The following is a 16,526-nucleotide window of genomic DNA, read 5'->3' on the forward strand; positions in this document are numbered from 1 at the left end:
ACGCTATGTAAGTTGGATGTGTATAAGAAAATATTACTTAGATAGCATTTTTAGAAATGCTATTGGAGTAATTTTGAAAAAGCTCTTGCAAAATGATTGCATTAGCGAAATTTATAATTTTAAAATTTTTAAAATTTTTATTTTATTTTGTAAGATTCTTAATATTTTCATAAATACAATAAAAATAGACAAAATGAAAATTTTAGATTACTCTCGTATAATAAAAACAAACCATAGTATCAACTTCCATAAAACCAAAAATAAGTCACTAATTCTGTTTAATAAAAATCACTAATAACACAAGTAAAATTATTATACAAGAGAGATGCCACAATAAAACTAATTATTTCCATCATAATCAAGCTGCGCTTTTGCCGCCTAGGAGTGCTGCCTAGGAGTGGACGAGACACCTGCAATCCTGCACAACCAACACAAAAATATCAATAGTATGTGTTATATGCGTGAATAAATTTCACCAAGTTCAAAATTAAAATCGAAAAACAAACTCAACCAAACACAACTTAAAAACCTCAAATTGCAAAGAGTCAGGTAATACCTTCAATGAAGTGAGATTAGTCGCAGAAGCTCCAAAAGTCAATTTGTACAGACTAGTGGGAGGCTCAGTGAAGACTTAGAGTCATCAAAAGACTTAAGAGGCCTTGAGAAACCAGTGCATTATATAATAGTGAAAATAAGGTCATGAAGAAATTTTAGAGGTTCGCTTCAGGCCTGCCATCAAATATGTTATGATAATGAAAACAGTTGGGAGTACAAGCTCCATGGGGAGGTCGCCTACAACTTATGACATGATATACAATGAAAGTCTGTACATTCCTGAAGCCCTCTCTTTTTCAAGCATCATTCATTGTTGTGGAATGTAAATATAGCTTGAATACGAGGATAAAAGCCCCAGAAGCCATCATAAAAGAAAAGAAGCCCGGTCTGCAATTTACCCCAGAACAAGAAAAATAAATAAGATATTGTTAGAAATGGATTTTACTCAAACTTAAAAACATATCATGTAGTTATTATTTTACAGAAATTAAAGTCAAATCAGCTTATTTCATTTATAATAATCAGGATGATATAATTTAGTTGTGTTAATTAAGAGCAGTTAAGATCACAAAGTGAAACCAGAAATGTTGGAACAGAGGAGAAAGAACTATTTTTTCTGTCCAAGGAACTAGAAATGCTGGAACAGAGTCCAACCATACTCTTATCCTCCTCTGGCTATTATTATTCTCCTCAATTCCCTAGATCCACCAATGAAGGATATAGTAGAAAGACCTGGGCAAGATAGAGTTTTTCAATAATCATATACTGTATAAAAAAATACTAAGCATCAATATCTAGTAAAACCATTTAACTGATTTGTTCTTTCATCTTTTCTAAACTTAAATTTATTTGATGGATCAAAAAAAATATTATGAGGCTAGCTTTAAATTTCGGAAACATAGTTTGATGGTACCTGACATACTTTTTGGCCAAAATTTGGAAATGGAGATCATTCAATTCTGTCTAGAACAAGTACATTCCTCTTCACAAATGTACTTTGTGCACAAATTAGTGCACCTCCCATCTGCAGGACTATAAAGGAAAACCTTGCCAAGAACTATACAGGAAAAAACTATTACAGGACTATATTTTAGGGGAAAAGAAATGTCTAAAAATTCCATGTTAACAGCATGCTTTCTTCTCTTATGAATTGGTACTTCAAAGAAATCTTACTGAACATTTAGCCTCCAAATGGAAATAAAACACCCATAGTCGTTACATGCAAGGACTGGAGAATTCTATTATAAAATACATACTTGAAAATTTTTTATTAGCTTCTTAGTTTCTCAAATATTAATCAAACAAAGACCTCGTTCTTTGTATTGAAAAGTTAGTTTACCCTTGAGATCACTGTTATATTTAGCATGTCAAGAGTTTACACATAATTCAAACACACATCAAATTTTATAGTGTGCTCTGTTATTAAAAAAAAAAAAACTTAAGCAAAAGAAGGCCCTTGCGCTTCCCTGCATTTTTGCCTTTAAAAATCACTGGGTGAAACAAATTTGGTATTCAGGTTAGTAATGTTTAACAACACTACTAGCAGCAAAAACCTAAAGGTGTTCTGGTGAAATTCTTTTAATTCAGAAATAAAAATTTCATAAGAATAAGCCGATAGTCTCATAAAACCATAATTATACATAAATATTTAACTGTGGAAACTTTAGTTCAACGCCTGGATTAGTAAATACATAACTTTAGTTCCTTGTTCTAGAACTGGAGATACGTCCATGACTAATAGAGACTTCATTTATACACAATTATTGGGCAAAAAGTTAAAAACGGAAAAAGCGAAGAAAAAATTCAAACAAGTATGAATGAGCTTCATATGTGAAACAAATCAAACTAAGATAAAACCCAAATCAAAATCTAAATTCAAAAACCTAGAAAGTTAGGAGAATCCAAATTGACAACCAAAAATATAAAATCCCAAACTAAAAGATACAAAAATACTTACAAATTAAGAGATATAAATAGGAACTAAATTGAAGCTTCTGGCACCCTTCAATAGCTTCCGATTTGAACCCTAATACAGAGATGAACTAGGTGTCGATCGCTCTGCACCATCGCTCTGATCTCCTGTACATATGTGCTTGTGTATAGAATAGAAAAAACTGACAGTTTTACTTGATTAAATAATTATAAGTAAAAGGTACTCATTTGTTCTAATAATACGTTTACTAGCATAACGTTTTATAACAAGGCTTTACTGCTGCTTAAACAAATAAATAATATATAAATTAATTACTTAGAAAATGGTTTTCTAAATAACGTTTGAAGAAACGCTATATCCAACATGGTCCTTAAATAGCGTTCCAGAAATAAGGGCTATCTTAGTATTTTTATTTAATTTTCATTTATTTTTAGTTCTATTTTTAATAGCTTCCATAACGCTTCTTGAAAATACGCTATGTAAGTAACATTCTTGCATAGCATATAAAAAAAACGTTATGTAAGCAGCGTTTCCTAAGCTTAAATTTGTAGGTTAGGAATTCATTGTATGCCACAATACCAATATTGAAATATTAATCCCTACACACTATAAGAAGATAATTCTAGTCAAAATGACATATTTCTCTTCTTTTTTTATGAGACATTTGCCAAACAATTAATTTGCTCAAATTCAGTCTCAATCTCAAACTCCAGTTAGGTAGTTTATAATTAAGGGGAGGTGCCAATTATTCTATCTTAAATGGGTTAGCGAGTATAATTATATAAAGCACATTGATTAGAAAATCAAATGTGATTCATATTGGGCTATAAAAACTTGTCCTTTGTTTGAGAATATTTACGACACATTTATGTCGGGTTTGCTTTTATTTCATGGTACCTCTAGAAGTTGAGGTTACACGTTAACTACTGAGTGTTAGATAAGTCTTATTGCTCCAACTACTTGGTCTTATTCAAATTAATCAACTTTTATGAAGATTCTTTTTTTTGCTCTTTTCACCGTCTTGTTTAGTGTATGATAAAACGTTGCTAATTTGGTGGTTTCTTTGATAACAAGGTTTTTCCTAAGTTGATGACTCCGTATTCCTTATTTGTTAACTAATGGTTCATAGATAAGTATTAGTATTACTTCTACTTCATCTTATTCAACTTTGGTTCTTGTGTTGACTCTTTTCATTAGATTGCACGCATCATATGAAAAGAATGATAAAACTGCGTAATTTAGTGATTTGTTTCAACTTAAATAACAAGCATTTCCTTTAGTTGATGACTAAAGATTCCTTAGCTAAGCTCTATATCGGCCTAGCTTGTTTGTCATCAAACTGCCCTTGATGAAGTAGATTATTTGGATATGTTCTTATTCATTCTGAATTCATTATGAATGAGTATGGATCTACCAAGTCATAGACCAAATTATATTTGTGTCCACAACTCACACATGATGAGTAGATTTAGTATTTCGAAAAGAAAATCAAGCTATAAAAATTCCAATAATGTATTAGTGGATCCTAAATAAATCTTATAAGTAAAGAATCTTATTGATCTGTTATCAATTTTTCCAATGTCAACTCCAACCGGTCTAATTATTTATTATTATTATTATTATTACTATTATTATTATTATTATTATTATTATTATTATCATCATCATCATCATCATCATCATCATCATCATCATCATCATAAACATCATCATCGCAATCTTCACTATTATTAATATTAGTATTAGTATATATTCCGACTAATGTTTAATAATGTTGACATAAAGGTAGGAAGTTGGAAATAATGGAGACCAACTTGAAAAAAAAGATTATATTTATTCTAAAGAACGATATAGACAAAATTCTAGTGTTTACCTAAAAATTGAAAATGGCTAGTAGTTTTGACTATATCTCAGTAGTAAATAAAATCACTAGTACACATGATTTGTATCACATGTGTTGACTGTTACCATACTACCATGTTTTGATGCCTTGAATTTTCTCATATTACCTTTACCTAATGGGGTGCTAATTTCAATACTCCTTACATCAAAAATATGTGTAACACTCTGAGCCTTAATTACAAGAGTGTTTACATTGGAAGCGTGAGTGGACAAGGTAGCCCAACCAAAGATTTATAAACTATCTTTCTAATTTCATGGGCCAAAATTGAAAAAGCCCAATTAGCCGCCTATATAATTATAACACATTACCCTATCAAACCCGCATTCTCCTACAATCCACAAATCCGCCGTCTATATATAAAACCAGTTAAATTTGCTTCAAGAAATTACAAATCAATGGAAACTTCCAACAATGGGCACCAACTATTGGTTGAAGAGTCTAGCAATCACCCAGGTCAATCAAGCTATCAAATGATATTAGAGGATGGTTATTCAGAATTATCACTAAATCATCCTTCTATTGGTCAGGTAATGCAACTTACACCACTAATATCCTCTTTTGTATCTTTCAATAATTCATTTTTTATAACATGATGCAAATACTCTTTATCCCCTTTACACAACTATTATAGGCATGACGGTGAATTATCCTCTTCATAATTGTTTTTTGTTTAGTATTTGTACTTGTTATTTTGAAACTCTTGTAATCATGTATGATTCTTATGAGCCAAACTAATAGCCTTAATAATATCTATTAAAATGTCTTATATTTAATATAATTAATGAAATAATATTATCTATTAAATATAAGAGTGATTGACACTTTGCACCCCTTATGTTTAGGTAATTTTTCGATTTGGTCTCAAACATTTTTTTTTGGCAGTATGCACCCTAAAGTTTGAAAAGCGCTTCGCTTTGCACCCGTTTAACCACTCTCCGTTTAATTGACCGTTAAAGTTAACAGATGTTGGGTTTACACTTTTCACCCCACAATTTTAATTTTTTTTAATGAGTATTTTAAAGTACTCATCACCCCCATTTGCCTGCTTGCACCATTCTGCACTGGAATCAGACTTGATTTTATGTTAAAATCATCACCCCCACCATCATTTAAGCTTCAAAAATTTTTTGCTTTAATTAATAGTTGAAGAGCGAAAGGAGCTCAGTAGAGAAAAAGATAGAGCTTTGTATGATAAAGAAAAGGCATCAGCAGACTTAACGATTGCCTGCTCCATTTGAGGTGAATATAATATTGGTCTATGTATCTTGGCTAGGCGGCAGACTGCAGAGCACGAGCCACTACTGATCAATAGTCATTGCTTATCCCCCTCCCACTCTTGTGATCTTTCTACTTACTGCATTCCTCATGGTTATGCTCAACTAGCCTATATTTTTTATTTGCTATGTGAGTATGTGGACATAAGATGAGAAGATCTGGTAACATAAGATGAGAAGATCTTAGAACTGATCAATTTGGAATACGGGTGACACACACAATTACAAAAACTGTCAATAAAATATTAATTGGGGGAAGTATCTGTTGCATTAAAACACAAGTAGGTTACTTTTGCTAAAACAAGCCTCCTTGATTGCTGGGACCTAAAGATCAGTTTCATGGGACAACAGCACAACCATGGGTCATTAACACTCACAGAAAAAAAAATTAAAATTGTGGGGTGCAAAGTGAAAACCTGAAATCTGTTAACTTTAACGGTCAATTAACGGAGAGTGGTCAAAGGGGTGCAAAACGAAGCGCTTTTCAAACTTTAGGATGCATTACTGTCAAGAAAAATTGTTTGAGATCAAATCGAAAAAGTGCCTAAACATAAGGGGTGCAAAGTGTTAATCACTCTAAATATTATTAATGAAAGAATATTATCAAAGAATATTTAATCACTCCATGTGTTTTTTCTAATTTTTAAAATATGAAGTAAATAATATATTAAAATTAGTTGAAGGTGTTTAGAAATAATTTTTTTTAAACGTCTGTAAAATTAATATAAAATAAATTGAAGTCATTTAAAGAGATGAGTTACTTTTGATATGTAAATATTTTTATTTTTATATTTTCTAATGTATAAGTATTGTTTTTACCTTAAAAGATTAAGTAAATATACTTAATATAATATTTGCATATATATAAGAATATTTAATTTACCTAGTTTGTTACCTGTTTGGCTATATTTGATGCAGACATGTTTTGAAATTATTTATTACTTTGTACTTGTATTAATTCAAGCATATAAACACTTCTTTTTCAAACTTTCATTTCAAAATAATCATCTGGCTAGCTGATTTTTATTGTTTGCCAGGTTACAAATGATGAACCAGAACAAATGGGAAGAAGTGATGACAGGGAAGCAGAAGTTTTGCTGCTTTATAATGAAATGCAAAACCCTAATCTAAAGGATGCAGCAGACGCTATCTCTACACGGATTCCCATTGTTCCTGATCTCAACATGCATCCTCTTGATCTCAACACGCATCCTCTTGATCTCAACATGCTACCACTGACAGAGGAGGAATTGGAGGAGGAGGAAGACAGAGATCATCATATGGCAACCCATGAGTCAGAAATACAAAACCCTCATCCTCATGTGGGTGAAGCTAATGCAGCCGTTAGTATTTCCACTCGGCCCTATTATTGATCAACCTCTATCCTCTTGATCTTAACATGCCACCCACACAAGAAGAAGAGAATGGGCAACCCAGAGATCATCAGGCAATGCATGTCTTCCAGAATAATCATCCTTCCCTTCACATTCACTCTCCTCAAGTAATTTCATCTCCCTCTTTCCATTGTTAATATTTTTCTATAATTTTGTTCTTGATTTAGTACCCCATTTAAAGTTGCCCTGAACCTCAATCATATGGTCTTATTTATAGATTAAGATATTGATATCCATAATTTATATGTATTTTACGCTTATTACTAAATGAAGGTAGAATGTATTGTTTGGGTGAGATGTATGTTTTTCAACCCAATAAACTTATATATGTTTTCACTCATGAAAAATGAAGATGGTTTTTTCTAATTAGATGTTTAAATATAATATTTACCTTTAAAATTTGGGATCTTAGCAAAATAACAATTATTATCAAACTGAAACAAAAAAATACATAAAATAATAAAATAGGCAATATATATATATATATATATATATATAATTTGATAAAGACTGAATATTATTTTCCATGTAATTTTTTCTATCTATGATATAATACCAATCATGGTATAATTTGTACATCATTATGATGTAAAAGTTACACCATCTCATGTCCTGGCGATGAGAGAAACCTAAAAAAAATAGTTCTAATAAATATAACGGAAATGAAAGTTAAGGTGATAGCTAGGAATGACATAGCAGCCCATAAAAAAACTCTTATTTGGTGTCAATGTTTATATAAAAACTCCAGAGAATGAAACTTTTTTAATTTCTGGTAGTTAATTCACCATGATAATAAAAAAAAATTGTTATTTATTAAGATACTACCTAGATCACATTTCTTAGGTTAGGAATTCATTGTATGCCTCAATACTAATATTGCAATATTAATTCCTACACACTATATATAAGAAGATAATTCTAGTCAAAATGACATATTTCACTTCTTCTTTTTTATGAGACATTTGCCAAACAATTTGCCCAAATTCAGTCTCAATCTCAAACTCCAATTAGGTAGTTTTTAATTATGGGGAGGTGCTAATTATTTTATCTTAAATGGGTTAGCAAGTATAATTATATAAAACACCTTGATTAGAAAATCAAATGTGATTTATAGTGGGCTATAAAAAATTTCATAGTGGGCTATAAAAACTTGTTCTTTGTTTGAGAATATTTACGACAAGAAAGAATCGGAATTGATAGATATATTTCTCGAAACAAACAAAAAAGATCTCTTACTTCCTCGAGGCCAGGCCGGCCAGAAATTCTGAGCGAATCAGCTCTCCCGTAAGCGGGTCCATTGACTGTCCGTAGGAGGTAGGACCAACACCATTCGAAGGTGGGTGGCCCGCCCCACGTTCCTTCCTTCCTAGTTTCCTTGTGCCTCCAACTCAAAAGTGAGTTATTACTTAGATTAGAGTTAGGGGTATTGGGGTGGCAACAGAGCGGAGAGTTGGATTTCACTCGACTGTCTATGTTCGCACAGTGGTCAGAATCATGTATTACAAAAGTTGTGGGGTTTGCTTTTATTTCATGGTATCTCTAGAGAGGTTACATGCATGTGAACTACAGGGTAAATATTAGTGCTCCTACTACTTGATCTTATTCTACTTGATTAACTTCTGTGGAGATTCTTGTTTTTTTTTTCTCTTTTCACTGGATTGCGTGCATCCTATGTAGTGAATGATAAAACGTTGCTAATTTGGAGGTTTCTTTCAACTTCGATAACAAAGTTTTCCCTAAGTTAATGACTCCGTATTCCTTATTTGTTAACAAATGGTTCTTAGATAAGTATTAGTATACTTCTACTTCATCATATTCAACTTGAAATATTCCTTATCTGTTAAATATTACTTTATACTTGTATTAATTCAAGCATATATATACTTCTTTTTAAATTTTCATTTAAAAATAATCATCCACTAGCTGACTTTTATTGTTTGCCAGGTTACAAATGTTGAACGGGAACAAATGGGAAGAAGGGATGACAGAGAAGCAGATGTTTTGCTGCTTTCTAATGAAACGCGAAACCCTAATGTGAGGGATGCAGCTGCTACTATATATTCAAACCAAAGGTAACTCATGTTTAATATTCACATGGCATAAATTTATATCTAATATACTTTCTTCCTCGTCTCTGAATTCTTGTAGGAGGAAGTCTCTAGGACCCGAAGAGCACTTGATCCCCAACTACAGCTACTTGTCAGATTATATAATTCATATTTTCAGCAAATGGGACGAGTTGATAGCAGCAGATTGTCAGAGGGAACAATTATGCAACATTTACGGATAAGATATTGAAATGCTACAACTACAAGTCCTAGCCAAGAACCTATATGAAATTACTTGGAGGTCTTCGATGTGGACATGAATATCATGTGAGATGTATAAAGAAATGGTTGAGGAAGATCAACAAATGTCCAATTTGCAGAACCACGGCCATTTTTGTTGAACATGTTTTTCTTCAATAAACAGACATGTACGCCTTACAAATTAGCAACCCATATATGTTAAATAAAATAAATTTATGCCTCCTAATTTCTCTAAGACCTGTTTCTCTTGTAATTATAATTAATTGGTTAATATATTTATTATTAAGACTAGTATTAGTATATATTTCGACTAATATGAAAATAATGTGGATAGAAAGGTAGGAAGTGGGGAATAATGAAGACCGACCTGGAAAAAAAAGATTATTTTTAGTTTCAAAGGATGATATAGAAAAATACTTAAATTTACCTAAATATTGAAAATGACCGGTAGTTTTGACTATAACTCAATAGTTATGAAATTACTAGTACACATAATTTGTTACCATGCAAATTTGTTGTACCAAGCCTTGATGCCTTGAATTTACTCATATTACCTTTACTTAATCAGGAGCTAATTTCAAAACTGGTTACATAAAAAATATAGGTAACACTCCGAGCCTTAGCAAGATGTTTATATCGGAAGCGTGAGTGGACAAGGTAGCACAACCCATGATTTAGAAACTATCTTTCTAATTTCATGGGCCCAAATTGAAAAGGCCCAATTAGCCGCCTATATAATCATAACACATTGCCCTATCAAACCAACATTGTCCTACAAATCCGCCGCTCACCTATATATAAAACCAGTTAAATTTGAATTTGCTTCAGAAAGTTACAATCAATGGAAACTTCCAACAGTGAACACCAATTTGAACATGAAGAGTCTCACAACCACCCACGTCAACCAAGCTATGGAATGATATTAAACTTTAGTTATTTAGAATTACCACTCAATCATCCTTCTGGTCAGGTAATGCAACTTACACCATTAATATCCTCTTTTGTATTTTATAATAATTCATTATTTATGGTGATGTAAATACTCTATATCCCCTTTATTCACCTATTATAGGCATGACAGTGAATTATCATGTTGTTGGTTATTGTTAGATATTTTAACATATATCTACCTATACTTGCTTTTTGTTTAGTATCTAAGCTTGTTATCTGAAGCTCTCTTGTAATCATGTATGATTCTAATGGGCCGAACTAAAAGGTTTTATAACTTTTATGAAATTGTTTTGTAAATAATATAATTAATGAAAGAATATTATTGAAAAATATTATATTAATCCATGTGTTTTTTCTGATTTTAAAAATATGAATTCAATATTTATTCAAAAAAATATGAAGTTAATAATATGTAAAAATTAGTTAAAGATATTTAGCAATTAAATATTTTTTGTAAACGTTTGTAAAAATTAACCGAAATAAATTTGAAGTCATTTAAAGAGATGTGCTACTTTAGGTATGTATTTATTTTTATTTTTATTTTTTTCTAATGCATGAGTATTGCTTTTATCTTAAAAGATTAAGTAAATATAGTGAATATAATATTTGAATATAAGAATATTTTTACTTTTGTTAGTTTGTTAGTTGTTTGGATATATTTGATGCAGGCATGTTTTAAAATTATTAGAATATTACTTTGTACTTGTATTAGTTTAAGATTATATATACTTCTTTTCAAACTTTCAGTTTGGAAATAATCGTCAACCTAGCTGACTTTTATTGTTTGCCAGGTTACAAATGATGAACCGGTACAAATGGGAAGAAGTGGTGAAAGGGAAGCAGAAGTTTTGCTGCTTTCTAATGAAGTGCAAAACCCTCATGCGAGGGATGCAGATGATACTATCTCTACACCAGTTCCCCCTCTTCCTGATCTCAACATGCATCCTTTTGATCTCAACATGCTACCCACAGAGGAAGAGGTCGAGGAGGACGAACACCCAGATCATACGGAAACCCATGAGTCATAAACACAAAACCCTCGTCCTCATGTGGGTGAACCTGATATATGTGTCATATGTCAGGATGAGTATGCAGCTGAGGAATTAGTTGGAGGTCTTCGATGTGGACATCAATATCATATGAAATGTATAAAGAAATGGTTGAGGAGGATCACCAAATGTCCAATTTGCAGAGACACCGCCATATTTGTTGAACGTGTTTTTTTTCAATAAACAGGCTTGTATGCCTTACAAATTAGCAACGCCTATATGTTAAATAAAATAAATTTATGCCTTCTAATTTTTCTAAGACCCATTTAATTCTCTTGTAATTGTGAGCCGTTAATCTAATGATGAGCAATACGTTTACATCTTTTGAAAATAAAGTTCTTATCAAATTATGAGGTGATATGGTCTTATTTATAAATCAAGATATTAATATATGTAATTTATATGTATTTTATGCTTATTACTAAATGATGGTAAAATGTATTAATTGTTTGGTGAAAATGTATGGTTTTCAACCCAATAAACTCGTGTTTTCACTCATAAAAATGAAGATGGTTTCTTCTAAATAAATATTTATATATAATCGGGGAATGCATGTCTTAACATGCCACCCACACAAGAAGAGGATAATGGACAACCCTGAGATCATCGGGGAATGCATGTGTTCCAGAATAATCATCCTTCCCTTCAAATTCACTCACCTCAAGTAATTTCATCTCCCTCTTTCCATTGTTAAAATTTTTCTATAATTTTGTTCTTGATTTAGTACCCACTTAAAGTTGCCCTGAACCTCAATCATTTTGCCAATATTGTCATTCAAGCCAAAGGTAACTCATGTCTAATATGCTTTCTTCCTCATCTGAATTCTTGTAGGAGGAAGTCTCTAGGACCCCAAGAGAACTTGATCCCCAGCTACAGCTACAGCTACTTTTCAGATTATTAAATTCACATTTTCAGCAAATGGGACGAGTTGATAGCAGCAGATTGTCAGAGGGAACAATTATGCAACATTTACAAATAAGATATTGTAATGCTACAACTACAAGTCCTAGACAAGAACCTGATATGTGTCATATGCCAGGATGAGTATGCAGCTGAGGAACTAGTTGGGGGTCTTCGATGTGGACATGAATATCATGTGCAATGTTTAAGGCAATGGTTGAGGAGGGACAACAAATGTCCAATTTGCAGAGCCACGGCCATATTTGTTGAACATGTTTTTTTCTAATAAGAAGGCTTGTATGCCTTACAAATAGCAATGCATTTATGTTAAATAAAATAAATTTATGCCTCCTAATTTCTCTGAGACCCATTTCTCTTGTAATGATAAGTGGTTATTAATCCAGTGTTGAGCAATGAGTTTACATCTCTTTGAAAATAAATTTGTTATCAAATTATGAGCTCTCATATGGTCTTATTTATAAATTAAGATATTGATATCCATAATTTATATGTATTTTATGCTTATTACTAAATGATGGTAGAATGTATTGTTTGGGTGAGATGTATGTTTTTCAACCCAATAAACTTTTGTTTTCACTCATAAAAAATGAAGATGGGTTTCTTCGAATTAAATGTTTATATATAATATTTACCTTTAAAATATTGTGATCTTAGCAAAATAACAATTTTTATCAAACTGAAACAGAAAAATAAATATAATAATAAAATAGGCAATATATATATATATATATATATATATAATTTGTGTCACACCCCAAACCAACTCACACACAATCTGATATAATATGAACAAGTGGTAGATAAATAATAAATCCGGAAATTTAGATTACATAGTATAAATCCTCAAAAGATAATGCTAAGTCAATTACAAGTCCAAAGAGCAATTATAAATCCCAAAAGAGTGAAATACATGTGCCAAAAGTTCTTATAAGTTCAGAGTTTGGATGAGCCCATCTAACTAGTACAAAATATAAAAGCGAAAGTCGCTTATATCATATATAACTACCTTCGCCCTCAAACAGTTCTCGGCGTAGCCAGTGGTCGACTTACGTGCGGTTTGCTTCGTGCGTACCATAGTTGCTAGCTGTAAAAGGGGGTTAAATACGAGAACATGAGCAAAGACGCTCCGAAAGTACTAGCAGTCCTAAGTTACATGGCATTAAAATAATATCAAGGGTGACCGAAACCAACTCAAGAATAAATGATAGAGCAAATTCTAAGAATCATGGTAATATAATGAATGGGCATGGCAAAACATATAAATGATCATGATAAAAGAATCATGGCATCACAACAATATGGCAACATGTTATAATCATATAATCATCAAAATTCATTTTAGGACGCTACGGATTACAGCCGGTGATCAGCCGCGAAGTAATCCCGAACCGCGCTGGGTTCTCAAATATAATGGGATCCCTAGGCTATATGTGAGCCTAATAAAATGCGAAAAGGACTTGCATCTAGTCCAAATCACTAAAGAAAACATTTTAAAATTTATTGATTTATAACATGGATGCCGAAAAGGTTTAATCTCATTTATTAAAACATGGCAAAGGGATTCAAGTTCACTAATAATGTGTCAAACGCATATTGGACTTAAGAGGGGTAAGTTCCACGGTCAAAAGAAAGTAATTTCTATCAAGTGTTATTCGGTATTTATGAAAGTATACGTGTCGTGGTGTTATTGGAAGTTTTTAATGGGGAATCTAACATTTCAGGTACAAGTGTAAGGGTATATATGAAAGGAAGGTACTAGTATGATCAGAATTTATTTCAAGGTATTTGCGAATATCATAGGCATGGTGATTATTGCAACTAAATATTCATAAGGATTTACGAGTCACGGGTACACATATATTTGCAACAATTGTGAAGATAAGGATGTAGTAACTTGTCTTTTCAAGATTCTGGGATTATTCAATCTTGATGGTACGAGCCTTTCATTTCGCCTCGGAACCTACACATTATATAAACCTTGTCACTAGATGGCACTTTAAGTCTAATTTATATTACACGCGCCTATTCTCTAATTACGTATCCTAATACCTCTATTATTAGCTAACTATCGATATAAGAGTCATTACACGTACTTAACTATAGGTATACATGATCATTTGTACGCATGAAAGACAATTAACGTAATCATGTAATCACATACTCCACATAGTCACATAATTCACATAGTCACATAATGATATGGCATGATTTATTAGCTAGTTATATATATATATATATATATATATATATATATATATATATGTATATATCGTATACTATATACTTAGACTCTTAAACACATAAGCAAGTAACACGTAAAGGCTTATTTCTAAAGTCTTAAACTCCCCATACTAATCTTATCTTAATCCTGAAAGTGCTTGCAAAACTCAGACCTTATACCTTTGACAATTATGCAAGAGTTGCACTTACAACTCTCCAATGGCTCTCTAAGGTTGCTCTCGGGTACTTAGTGAAAGTAAAGTGCTCTAACTAGGGATTTCACTCTAAATCACCCTAATAGGTTGCCAAGACTCTAAACTTACTTGTGCAATTGATACAATACAAAGGCCTCACACTATTTGGCTTAAAATGTTCAAAGGGCACAGTGAGGTTCTCTGTTGCAACCTCTCTGCACTACCTGCATCCTACCTGAGATAACTTGATGTGTACTAAGTGCATTCCTACAAAATCAATTCTCATGGATTCCCAACTCTTAAGGCTATCTCTCATACGTGGTTTCACTCCAAGGCCCATTCTGAAACTTCCCAGGTTATTACTCAAAGTTGACACTGCTGAAAAATACCCTGTTTCCCAACTGCCTTGTGTTAACTGATTTTAAACTCTGTTTTCTCACTAGTTTTTGGGTTCTAATGGTTTGTTAGGCTTACTAAGGGTTCACTACGCTTAGTTACCATTGCTTTTTGAACTACTTCAGCATAAGTAGTCAATTCCAAAGCTGCCACCCGACTTCTCAACCACGGCTTTAGTCCTTGTTGAAACCTCTTCGCTCTCTTCTCTTCAGAATCAACATACTCTCCCATAAATCTAGATAGTTCGGTAAACTTCTTCTCATACTCCCCAACCGTCATATTATCTTGCTTCAATTCAAAGAACTTCATCTCCATTTGTGTTTGCATATAGCAAGGAATGTACTTATTTAAAAACATTCTCTTAAATCTGTCCCAAGTAATGATGCCTTCGGGTTCTAAAGCTTTTGCTGTTTCCCACCAATAGTTCGATTCTACCTTAAGAAAATAAGTAGCATACTCCACCTTCTGGTTATCTCCAACATTTGTTAAGGCAAAAGCTTTCTCTATCTCCTTTAACCAAGCATGAGGTTCGATTGGATCTTGGGTTCCTTTGAATTCTGGGGGTTTTACGGATTGGAAGGTTTTGAAAGTGGTGATATTTGCTGGAGGTGGCTGTGGTGGTTGCATTTGTTGAAGAAGTTGTTGTTGTTGGGTTATAGTGGCTGTTTGTTGGCGTACCAGTTCTAGTAGTTGTGCTATATCGGGGTTCTGGTTTGGGTTTCCTTCTTCTCCATTCTCGCGGTTATTGGCGGGTCTTCCTCGAGCTCTTTTAGGTGCCATATTCTGAAATAAGAGTTATAAAATTTTAAATGGTACAAGGTTACGGTATTATTCGCAATTATCATGGTATGCAGTTCAATATAATCAATAGAAATGATGCATGGTTATAAGCAAAATTTAAAGAGCAACATAGGAATCAAGGAAAGTGCATTACTGAATTAAAACATGATCCGAAACTAAAAGGTACGAATGTCAAAGTACGAAATACGAGTACAGATCCGAATCACAATAGTACGAAAGTCTAGATACGGAAATAAACAACATAGTGATAAACAGAGCTAATCATGTATGATTCTAATGGGCCGAGCTAATAGATTTATAATTTTTATTAAATTGTTTTGTATTTAATATAATTAATGAAAGAATATTATTATAAATATTTTATTAATCCATGTATTTTTTCTGATTTTTAAAATTTGAAATCAATATTTATTCAAAAAAATATATAGTTAATAATATGTAAAAATAAGTTAAAGATAGTTAGCAATAAATATTTTTTGTAAACGTTTGTAAAACGTCTTAACCAAAATAAATTGAAGTCATTTAAATAGATGAGCTACTTTCGGTATGTATTTATTTTTATTTTTATTTTTTTTATAATGTATAAGTATTTTTTTATTTTAAAAGATTAAGTAATTATACTCAAT

The 16,526-nt window shown here is 32.0% G+C and overlaps 1 protein-coding gene and 1 long non-coding RNA gene across 3 annotated transcripts; both read right to left on the minus strand.

The window, feature by feature from the left end:
* Positions 1-218: 218 nt before the first annotated feature.
* On the minus strand, positions 219-2,711 carry LOC108193882 (uncharacterized). 2 transcript variants are annotated; one of them, XR_010285237.1, is made up of 4 exons: positions 2,513-2,711; positions 1,478-1,612; positions 557-1,287; positions 219-418 (listed from the first exon to the last, which is right to left on the minus strand). It is a non-coding gene; the product is annotated as an uncharacterized LOC108193882 (long non-coding RNA). The 2 variants fall into 2 exon arrangements; XR_001801297.2 differs by having other exon boundaries at positions 1,469-1,612; positions 2,513-2,710.
* Positions 2,712-15,156: 12,445 nt separating this feature from the next.
* LOC108194855 (uncharacterized) lies at positions 15,157-15,879 on the minus strand. Its single transcript, XM_017361793.1, has one exon. The coding sequence runs from the start codon at positions 15,877-15,879 to the stop codon at positions 15,157-15,159; it is 723 nt and encodes a 240-aa protein (XP_017217282.1).
* Positions 15,880-16,526: the final 647 nt, after the last annotated feature.

Source organism: Daucus carota, chromosome 7 (genome assembly GCF_001625215.2).
Source record: "Daucus carota subsp. sativus chromosome 7, DH1 v3.0, whole genome shotgun sequence".
In the NCBI taxonomy this organism is placed as follows: Eukaryota; Viridiplantae; Streptophyta; class Magnoliopsida; order Apiales; family Apiaceae; genus Daucus; species Daucus carota.

Bases quoted from the DNA above. Each gene is read 5' to 3' on its own strand.
- LOC108194855 (XM_017361793.1), bottom strand. From the start codon at position 15,879: ATGGCACCTAAAAGAGCTCGAGGAAGACCCGCCAATAACCGCGAGAAT.